The sequence below is a fragment of the Ochlerotatus camptorhynchus genome, unplaced genomic scaffold (genome assembly GCF_037179485.1).
Source record: "Ochlerotatus camptorhynchus isolate MF236.1 unplaced genomic scaffold, CSIRO-AGI_Acam_v1.1 ptg000845l, whole genome shotgun sequence".
NCBI classification, from domain to species: Eukaryota; Metazoa; Arthropoda; class Insecta; order Diptera; family Culicidae; genus Ochlerotatus; species Ochlerotatus camptorhynchus.
Window position 1 is genome coordinate 33,700 of NW_027041304.1, and position 11,702 is coordinate 45,401.

General features: G+C 38.5%; 1 protein-coding gene across 1 annotated transcript; it reads right to left on the bottom strand.

Annotated features, from left to right (window-relative positions):
- Nucleotides 1–4,525: 4,525 nt before the first annotated feature.
- On the bottom strand, nt 4,526–5,425 carry LOC135715291 (trypsin-1-like). Its single transcript, XM_065238625.1, has 3 exons — nt 5,199–5,425; nt 4,739–5,144; nt 4,526–4,684 (listed from the first exon to the last, which is right to left on the bottom strand). The coding sequence occupies exons 1-3, from the start codon at nt 5,423–5,425 to the stop codon at nt 4,526–4,528; spliced, it is 792 nt and encodes a 263-aa protein (XP_065094697.1).
- Nucleotides 5,426–11,702: the final 6,277 nt, after the last annotated feature.

Below are 11,702 nucleotides of genomic sequence, written 5' to 3' on the forward strand. Positions count from 1 at the left end.
GGACACTAATTTTTATGTTTTAACTCATAAACCGTGGATAATTGCTCCATTACTGCGAAGCTACTCAGATTTACTGTCCTGCCCACAGCGTTGGAAATGTTCGCGACATTTTACGAAGTTCACCGAGGGAAAAGTTCACGAGTTGAGAATTTTAGAGAGCTTTTCCATCACTACCAGCTCGTATTTTTTTTAGTCAGTGTAGCAAAAAAGAAGCTTCCAAAAGAAGCTTAAAAAAACATCCAAAACAAACATTTAAAAGAAGCTTCTAAAATAAGTTTTCAATAGAAGCTTTCAAACAAAGCTTCCAAAAGAAGCTCCCAAAATAAGCTGCCAAGAGAAGCTTTCAAAACAGGTCCCAAAAGAAGCTTTCAAAAGAAGCTTTCAAAAGAAGCTTCCAAAAGTAACTTGAAAAAGAAACTTCAAAAAGATGTTTCCAAAAGAAGCTACCATAAGAAGCTTCCAAAAGAAGCTTCCAAAAGAAGCTTTCAAAAAAAGCTTCCAGAAGAAGCTTCCAAAGAAGTTGAAAGCCTTCTTTGAAAGCTTCTTCTGGAAGCTTCTTTTGGAAGCTTCTTATGATAGCTTCTTTTGGAAGCATCTTTTTGAAGCTTCTTTTTAAAGTTTCTTTAGGAAGCTTTTTTTTGAAAAAAAAATGCTTTAAAATGAAGGTTCCAAAAAAGGCTTTCAAAAGAAGCTTAGAAAAGAAACTTTCAAAAGAAGCTGCCAAAAAAAGTTTTCAAAAGAAGCTTCCAAAAGAAGCTTCCAAAAGAAGCTTCCAAAAGAAGCTTCAAAAAGAAACTTAAAAAAGAAGCTTCCAAAATAAGGTTCCAACAGAAGCTTAAAAAACATCCAAAAGAAGCATTTAATATAAGCTGCTGAAATAAGTTTTCAAAAGAAGCTTTCAAACAAAGCTTACACAAGACGCTCTCAAAATAAGCTTCAAAAAGAAACTTTAATAAGAAACTTCAAAAAGATGCTTCCAAAAGAAGCTACCATAAGAAGCTTTCAAAAGAAGCTTCCAAAAGAAGGTTCCAAAATAAGCTTACAAAAGAAGCTTCCAGAAAAAGCTTTCAAAAGAAACTTAGAAAAGAAACTTTCAAAAGAAGCTTCCAAAAGGAGTTTTCAATAGAAGCTTAAAAAACTTCAAAAAGAAGATCCAAAAATAAGCTGCCAAAAGAAGCTGTTTTAAAAAAGTACCATAAGAAGCTTCCAAAGGAAGCTGCCAAAAGAAGCTTCCAAAAGAAGCTTCCAAAAGAAGCTTCCAAAAGAAGCTTCCAAAAGAAGCTTTCAAAAAAAGCTTCCAAAACAAGCTACCCAAAGAAACATCAAAAAGATGCTTCCAAAAGAAGCATCCAAAAAAAGCTTTCAAAAGAAGCTGTTAAAAGAAGTTTTCAAAAGAAGCTTCCAAAAGAAACTTCAAAAAGAAACTTCCAAAAGAAGCTTTAAAAAAACATTCAATAGAAGCTTCCAAAAGTTTCACGAAATAGTATGCGAATGATTGTCCACGTTTTAAGAGGTTGGCTGGTCTTAAACCTACTACATGGACAGCTTTTTATGGAAATCGGAGAAGGTCGAGTCTGATCTATTTGTAAGTTGGTGTGGATATGCTTTCATACATTCGACCCTCCTTAGAGCAAACACGTGTTTTCAAGTGATGTATAGCTTTTCTGAACACCTATGTGTACGTGAAGGCCAAACAAAATCTTAGTAGAAAGGAACCTGTAATTAAATAATTATTAACTACACCGTTCGCTTACAATAACCAATGAACAACATGTCAAGTTATTTAATTTATTTACCTTTTGCAGGATTTCCAGTGCATATCATCAGTGTTGATATATTTTATAAAGAAAAGGACAGCTTCGGAAATACCGTAACCTATTATCGGCACAGGGGTAAACAAAGCCCAAGAGCACTCAAATTAGGCCAATAGGTAGATGCTCTAAAACACAATGATTCCACATGCCAAAATTGAGCTCTCAATGGCGATGTTTACCTCCCTGACGATAATAGAATAAGGTATTGCCGATGCCGTCATTTTCCCTAGTACCCTTTTAAATGTAATATCTCATGTCCAAATAGCCTAAATTTGTCGGTCTATTGATTCATTAGTTTAGTATTATATTTTCAAAACATGCCGAATGTCATTTCATGGCAAATTGTGTATAGGCCCTAATAAATTATTTAGAGTTAAATGAAATTGAATTGCAATAGATTGAAATCTAGGTTATTTGTATTTTGTTAAGCTTATTCTTAAGTCTACATATTCCTACCCATTCCTTAATTGACCTGCATTAGGACGCGGTCGGCACTGGTATTGCCTTTTAAAAGTATGAGATCACTACTTTTTACACATTGAGGATGAATGCTAGTCCCAATCATCATCTGTTGGTTTTCTGTATAATTACCCTGCTGCAAACCCTGCCCTCTTACCCAACATCCCAGTGATTCCTCGTGGAAGTGCAAAGAATTTTTTAGCTTCCATCAAAGCGAGTGTCACGTCAAAACATTCCTACCCATTCCTTTCTTGACTTGCGTTCGGGCGCGGCCAGCGCTGGTATTGCCTAGTTTGAGATCACCAGTTTTTACACATTGAGGATGATTGCTAGTCCCAACCATCGTCTATTGATTCTCTGTGTGATCTGGAAATAACAGAGTAGTAACCGTGGGCTGTCCATCATGCTCATGCTCAGTAGAAAAGAGCCTGAAATTAACCAGCGATGTTGTGCTCAGAATGCAAAAACGGTTGCTATTAGGCCATCTAGGTCATTTTTAATTAAGTAGACACTGAGATGCACACATGACCAGCAGGATATGAAGGAGTGAAACTTGAGTACTATCCAAGTTACCAACAAGTCCACTAATTCGTCGTTTTGCAATATACGACTAATGTGGGGCTATCAAAGCTTTACATTAGCCGTATTTATATTGCAAAAAGGCGAATTAGTTGGCAGGTTGCTTCTTTGGGCACTACAGGTATCGATAGATGCTCCATTTAATCTTTCGATCTTCAAATGGTCAGGTCAAAAGCTACATAGGGGCGATTCAAATACGACAATCACAAGTTTTTAAATTATGTTTAACACCTTTCCCTCCTGTGTCACTATTTTCCCCATACCTATTACACGAACTGTCCCAAATCTTACGACATCTTTCAAGAGTGGACGTAATATTTGAATAATCCCATACTACGCATGATACTTTTTGCCTTTAATTTGAACCCATACATAAATTCAGCAATCGACTAAATTTTCAATAGCGACCAAAAATATCCATTAGTACCCACTGACGCGTTCATCTAGATAAAATTGCTAAATAGCAGATTTTTAGCGATGGGCCCAGTCTTAGGCATCCATAGAGCCATTTCCCCAATCATGCCATTTTCGCCCCCTATGTTTTCGTAGTGACATTTTATTAGACATTTTATATTGTAAAACAGTCTGGTTGGGATTTTTCTGATGCGAAAAAATCTATGGTCACATCTTTCTTCGGAAGGGCAGTAAAGCCGTTGTTGTTTAATTGTATTCGTAGGTACTAACTTATTAGCACTCTTTACGATCACCAGTGAAAGATTAGAAATGTATGTGATCAGTGTCGTTGATGCTAGTGTATTTCCAATTGGCTCAAAATTGTTCTCATTGCATCCTTCAAAAAAGCAAGTAGGTAAGTAAGCCATCAACGTTAAAGGCTTGAAGCAACGTTATATCGTTATATTCCTGTAAAATTGCAATGTCATCTGTGACTGAAATCACAATGCATAATGGCCCCCTTAGAAGACTTCTTTCTCCACTTTCAAACAACAATGCTATGCAGTGAAATGACTTTATCGTGGCGTGGTCAGTCAGTAACGAGCACCCAGAAACAAGTAGTGCCAAATTGCATTTCTCCCGGAAGCCGGATTCTTGTGGTTTGTGTTTGTTAAAGCACATCCGACAAGATTGAAGAAAAATATTAAACTTTCCATATTCTATCGTTCCGCACAGCACAATGGAGCTACAAGCAGTAGAGGCGACGTGCAACGATTGCCTTCGGTGTCACACTTTCCGTCTAACACTACTGGTAGACATGTGACGCTCCGGGCTGCTTGCTAGTCCTGTTGTGTGCGAGGTTCAGCTTGTGGCCGATATGATGTCTCTGTACGGAGTTGTTTCGGTATTGCACCGACGAGCCAAAGTATAGCATCATGGATCCCAGAAGGTGCCATATGGCTGTCATGAGCGTCATCTATTTGAATGTAAATTTTATGCCCCTTTACCGGCTGAAGCTGCTTACCCCTGTCAGTGGGTTACGCAACAGCTCTCAAAATATTTACGAATTAATTTCACCTATAGGCAAAACAAAGTATCGCTTCTGACTGTACGTGTTTGGGTAAGGTTTTCCCAGCCTGTTCCAGACACCCGAAAGGGGTTTTTAAAGGAAACATTGGGATATGTTTAGTTTGATTGCCAGTAATGAATTCCCAAATCGGATTTGAAAATCCAGCGAAGATAACCTGAATTATTTCAATGAAAATGAATCGTTTATTTCTCTACTTAGAAACCACTTCGTTCATAGTTTCGGCTATCCAATCGACTGCAGTTGTCACTCTGCCGTAGACGCCGGGATAGCCAGGGTCAGCACAGCCCTTACCCCAGGAAACCACTCCTACCAGCACGCCATTGCAAACCAGTGGTCCACCCGAGTCACCCTAAAATGCAAATTCCACTGATTTGTTGATCCATCCTAAACCTACATCATCTACCTGACATGAATCCTTGCCTCCTTCTTCGTAGCCAGCACAAATCATGCTGTCCGACACGCCACCGTACTCTTTGTAAACGATACTACAGTTTTCCTGATTATACAGAGGGACGGCAGCAGCTCTCAAACTTAGCGAAGACTCATTAGCATTTCGTGTATTACCCCAGCCGGATACGTCACAAAGCGTTCCATCTTCGAAGGAATCACTGCGAGCGGGCAACGAAATCGGTTGAACTGTTTTGCTCAGTTTAAGCGGTTCTCTAAGCTCCAATAGCGAAAAATCATAATTGCTCCAAGAGTTTTGCTTAGGATGGAAGTATATGTCGCGAACTTGCGCCAGGATGCCCCCAGATTGCACTTCCGTTGATCCGGCTCGTACTTTCAACGTAGATGCATTGGTGATTCCCCTGCGAATACAAATTCATACAATTCAAAAATGAATAAAACATTTTGCAACATACTTGGTGCAGTGGGCAGCAGTCAAGATCCACCTGTCGTTGAGAACGGAACCACCGCAGAAATGTTGGTTCCACTGCAGAGACACTTGATACGGATAGCCGGTGATGTTGACGGCTACTCCACCTACGATTCTTCTGCCAGATTGACCGGGTTTCGATCGCGGGGCGTAGGATCCATTGGCGAGTGTCGTCACACAGAACGCGAAAGCTATTACCGACGATTTTAGCATGCTGACGACGGTGTTGGAAGGTTGGCACGTTTGTGACATGCAGGTTTCTGTGGTTTAAGTTATATACCAACGGCACTCAGCAGGTTGCCGCTTTGTTGTTTGATAAGAAATGAAGGCTAAAGGTTTTGAAGCGGAATAGAATGGTTCACTTCCAGTAGTGATAAGGTCACATTGCTTGATTTATTTTTTGGTGGTTAGTAATTAAAGAACTCACTTCTAAAATAATTGCTCCATTGCCCTTGAATTCTGTTCTGTTAACCGATGGTTATCTGTTCCAGGGTTGAAGGGACTCCCAATATGTCACTTTCTCTCTGCAGAAGTGTTTGGGAAGATCACCAGACCTGCCTTTAGAGCAACAGTCATGCAATTATATTTTTTTAGGCCTGCCCTTGAATATTACTACAAGGCCTTACGTTAAAAACTGGATACTTAGTAGCCAAAATCGGAACGTGCGAAAAACGATACATTGTTATATTCGGATATATTGCGCTCGAAAAGCATTCTCCTAATAAAAGCTTTCTTCTCAATTAACCCCACTCAATAAATTCCCTCCGTTCACTACCAGAACAGCCAGCCACAGCGAACAAATAAATAACAACCACAATCTGTTAACCTCTCACGTACCCCAACTGTCTCGGTTAATCTTCTGGATACCATCATATGTCAGCTTTTACTATTAGCCAATAACTAAATCAAGCCATCATATTTTTATTATCCTTTGCCCGCAGGACAAACCCCCGAAAGCAACGAACCACGAGCAGCAGTGGCATCAAAAGGAAAAAATAAATAATCCCATACCGGCAGAAAACGGATAGCTTGGCTTCCATTTGGGGAATTAAATCAACACAATGTCATATTGTACGGACTTTTGGTGGTAGCTCGTGTGGACGGACTGACTGCTCTCCGGATTGGAATTATGGCAGCGGAAAAGCAGCAGCAAATCCTAATAGGGACAAACTCTTTCTCGTATTCTCAGATCCTTCCTGACTACGGTGCACAGTGGGCCAGGAATTAAATCTAGCTGGAAAAAAAATAATGCTCTGGTATTGCATCTAATTGAGTTGACGTCTTGAGTGAAGTTTCTTGGATTTAGTAGGACTACAATTTGGTGGATAAACATAGTTCAACACACTTTTTTATTTCACAAGATAGATATTTTTCAATACAAATTTTAAAAATCTCCCTCATGTGTACACAGTTCGAAAAAGTAGTGTAAATTTCTGTTCAATATGATGCCATAAATGGAGCTTCACATATCATATGCGTTTACATTATATAGCATGTAAAGTTCTGACACATATCATGCAATGTAGCAAATATTGAATACAAATGCCCATCTTTGTAAACAACATTGTTTACAAGTTGCTCGGTTGCGTAAAATAAAATATAAGTTTACATGAATGAATGTTTACTTTACAATTAAAATTCAGAGTTTTTATCTGTGTAGATCATAGCCAAATTCATTCATATTTGGCACAGTTGTTGGAGACCTCAATACAGATCGAAAGAACTATTCAAACATGACCCACCTTAATGTTCGTAATAGAATAATATCTGCTGCATTTGTTCAAATCAAATATAATGATTCAAATCCAAATATTTCAAAGTATATCTTTATAATATTTTGAGAAATTATAGTGAACAATTGACATTTTCCGTTCACTTACCCGTTTTTTAGAAAATTCATTCGGAAATCATGTTTTTTTTTAATTTCTAGGGATATATATTTTTTAGTACTCGAAACATAATAAATAGCACAAACGAAGTGACCGATGACTAATTCGCGAATAAATCAATTAAAATAATGTGGTTCGCTGTAATAGAATTTTCTTAGAAGCTTGTGCCATCAGCCACCAGATGGGCTAGTATTTTTGTTTTAATTTGAACAAAATTGATTTTGTGTGCAATGATCTTTGACAGTGTGCAAAGAGTGTATCATTTCGTCATTTCAGTTTTGAGTAGAGTGAAAGAGATAGAACCAAAACATTCTAGTACATTTGATGAAAATGCTAGTACAATCCAGTAGTAGTGTTGCCATGTGGTACATTGAAAAATTCCTATAGCAGGTTCGTCACTTCGTTTGTGATAATAGCATTGATCTGGAAAAAATCGATTGATCAGTACCAATCGAGGAAAAATGATAAAAGTATTCTTTTGAACGATTTTTCAATATATAATTCTAAAAACGTGAATTTCAGACAAATTTTTATAAAATTTCGTATATCTCAGTGGTTTGAAGATCTACAGCTTTTATATCTTCAGCAACTTTTCATAAAACTTTACGTTCTACAACTTTGCCCAAGACAGCAAACCTCAATATTGTGAAATAAAAAAGTTTATATCGCTGCGCCATCTTTGCGGCCAAAAGTCGAACTATGTTTATCCACCAAATTATAGTCCTACTTAATCCAAGAATCTTCAGTACAGACGTCTACTCAATTGGGTGCAATACCAGAGCGTTATTATTTTTTTCTTGCTAGATTTAATTCCTAGCCTATTGTGGCGGTGGGTAGCTTCTCATCCCAGTGGAAATCTTCCCACCCCTTTTTTCGATGTTTGACGAGTTTTCGGTTCGTTTGGACAAAGTTTGGTTTGGTTGGTAGGTACCTGTGTTTTTTTCTATTGAACTGTTGAACGAAGATGTGGGTTTCTTTTCAACGAGCTATCGTAGAAGTAACTCAAGCATGATAAATTGAAGTGAATTTCAAGTATTTTATCTTCCATTGTGTCGAAACGAGCACTGACAGTGATGCCAACTGAGAGGTTGCCAGAATCTGAGTCTGATGTATATGAAGTCAAGCCTCAGCTACGAATGGTCTGGATGTTCCTCTTGAAGGCTCGACTATCGCTTGAGTTCAACAATCAGATCAGTGGATACATTCAGAATTGTACGATTAACCATGTTTCTGATTTAGAATGACAGTTTAAACAAAATTAATATGAACGTTTAAACCATGTTTTAAATAAATCAAATGTAAACTTGTTTACAGTTTATTGTATTTTAAGCACGTCGCACGTTGATAATGATGCGTTGCAAGATAACCTTAGGATTTTTTCAAATGCTGGTAACTTCATAAGGGGCTCACAAGGCTGCAGTGTATTCTATGACGGGAACAAAAACATGTGTTTCTTTTGCAATATCGAGGGATACCCGTTGAATTCCAGCCCCAAGCGGAAGGCCCAGAAGCGTCATAGAAATTATATGCTCAATAACTTGGTCCAAGTCCGGAAGACGATCTGAGTTGATCCTGAAAAATTATTAGCATTTTATTGAAGCAATACTGACTGATTAAAAAAAGAGAAAGATACAGAACAAGAAAGAATACAAATAAAAATAAATCAGATTGATGCTTATAACTTATCAGGATCAACTCGGGTCATCTGTCGGTCTTCGACAAAGTTGTTGAGCATATAATTTCCTGGAATTTCAACACTTCCAACATCATCACAGAATACGGTAAGGACTATCACATCGAACATAATCAAGAACGGACAGGAACAGAGTCGCAGCAACGAAAAGGAAATTCGGATTGTAAAGGAGCTGAAAAGTAAAGCAGTATATTATGTGAAAGCAGACAAGGGCAACGCGGTCGTTATAATGGACAAGGACGATTACGACAATCAGATGCCAACGAAGATTAACAACCAACCGTATAGACAGCTCCGAATAAACCCCTTACAGAACATAGTGAAACACGTGGAGATAACACTAAAGGAGTGCAAATCAATATTAGGAGATGGAGCAGGTCATTTACGGGAATCCAATCATATTTTACCCAGGATCAAAGGTCTCCCCAAAGTCCATAAACCGGGGAATGAAATGCGAGAGATCGTGTCTGCAGTTGGTTCCCCTACCCACAAACTAGTGTAGCGGCTATTTACAGAGTTTCAGAGTATGCCGAATCACTTTAGTAAGGCAGTTAGTAGCACCCAGGAGTTCGTCCAGCAATTAAAATCTACAAGAGACATCAACGAGGACGAGATTATGGTATCTTTCGATGTCACAGCTCTTTTTTCCAGCTTACCGGTCAAGGAAGCGATCAACCATTTGGAGGACTGGCTATTAACACAACGAGAGGATGCAGCATGGAGAAACAAGGTTCGGACCTACCTTAAGCTGACCCACCTTTGTATGGAAGAGAACTACTTCTCTTTCCGAGGTAACTTCTACAAGCAGACGAAAGGAGCCCCAACGGGAAATTCCCTATATAGAAAAAGATGAAAAAACGCATTTATCGATCTTTTAGTCACCAGGGAATCGTCATCATCTTCTTCGCTTGAATATGAAGTTTACAGGAAACCAACTAGCACCAAAAGAGTTATCCCCTCTACTTCCAACCATTCGTTCTAGCAGAAAATGGCCGCCATGATTCAGCGGATGCAGACTCTTCCACTCATCGAAACAGGAAAGGATAAGGAATTACAGTACATCTACGAAACAGCGAGACTCAACGGACACAAGGAGACCACAATCCAGACAATCATCGATAAAAAAGCCAGTCCGCATCGTGCTCTCTTGCCGTGCGGATCTATTTGCTTTTTGCTGAAGGAAGTGTTACTGCTACCTAAAGCTACAAAAAATTTAAACAGCACTTTTCAGTGCTCAACCTGTAAAATCTCTACCTTGTTCATCTCTTATTCCTCTTCGATCCTTGTTTGGACCCTACCCGAGGTAATCCTTCGATCCTTCAGATTCTTATAGTAATCTGCTTGGAAGTCAATTCGGATAAAAATTTACTACCGCCATGGCGTCTAAGCGCAAAAGAAAGGGGCAAACTCTTGATCCCCCTTCTGATGAAATTAATTTGAGTAATCAATTTGATTTGCTCACGGATGATGAGAATGATCCGTGATCCGAGAAAAATTCTAGTAAACTTTCCCGGCTTAATGTCAAGAAGGAAAAGATTCCCCCTATTGTGATAACCAATTTCGATATCCATGCTCTTCGCATGGAACTTTTAAACTTCGTGAAAGTTAAGTTTTCACTACGGGGTGAATGCCGTGTATTGGTTGAAACCTTGGACGGATTTAAATGTCTTCTCAACTATCTTACTGAGAAGCAGCACAAATTTTTTACTTACGACACCAAGAATGAACGTTGTCATGAAAGGACTGCCCAGTGGTGAATCCCTGGATCAGATCAAAGATGAACTGGAAAAATGACTTGGAGTTGTGCCACTCCAAGTAATCAAAATGAAAATGAAATCCCGTCCTGGCGATTCGTGCAACGGGATTTCTAATGCTTTTTATTTAGTTCACTTCAAGTCTAGTGAACTAAACATCCTTAAGGCCTTAGACAAAGCTAGCCTTATGATCCATGTCCGAGTGAAGTGGGAACACTTCAGGAAGACTGGAGGAAATTTCCAAAACCTCACCCAGTGCCGTAAGTGCCAGGGATGGGGTCACGGAACAAAAATTTCCTGCAGGCCAGCTAAATGCATGAATTGTGGTGATTCCTATCACGCGAAGGACGGCTGTCCTGTGAAGGAAGAAGAAATTAAGAAATTTAAATGTTCAAATTATGGAGAAAACAAAAAATCCAAAGCGATCCTACAATCTCGTTCTAAGCGACCGAATATTTTGAAATGAAATACTCGATCTCTTAAAGATTATAAGAGTTGAAATAGCCTATGGCTAAAAATCTCTTAAATAAAGATTTAAAAAAAAAAAATCTTAAAGATTATGAGGACGAGCTATTTTACTTTTTAAGAGTTTATAACGTGCATATTGCCGTTATAACTGAAACGTTACTTAAACCTGACCATAAGGTTAAAAGGGACGCAAATTATTTCATTTATCGAAATGATCGTCTTGATGGAGCCTGTGGTGGCGTTGCCATCATTGTTCATAGACAAATCAAGCATCAAATTCTTTCTTCATTTGAAGCTAAAAGTTTTGAAACATTGGGAGTTTCTGTTGAAACAAAATTTGGACACTAACGTTTAAAGCTGCCTATTTTCCATTCCAATGTGTAGGCCAGCAAAAGAATTTTCTCAAGAGTGACCTTGATAAACTTACATAGTGGATTTTAATGCAAAACACCGCTCTTGGAGTAATGGTCAAAGTAATGCCAATGGTAATATTCTGTTTGATGATTGTTCTGCAGGTTATTACACTATTCAATATCCAACAGCCCAACATGCTTTTCGTCAGCAAGAAATTCCTCTACTATTGATTTGGTCTTAACTGATTCATGTCAACTTTGTAGCCAATTGGATAGCCATGCTGACTTCGGTTCTGAGCACCTTCCAGTAGCTTTTGAAATATCCCACGAAAT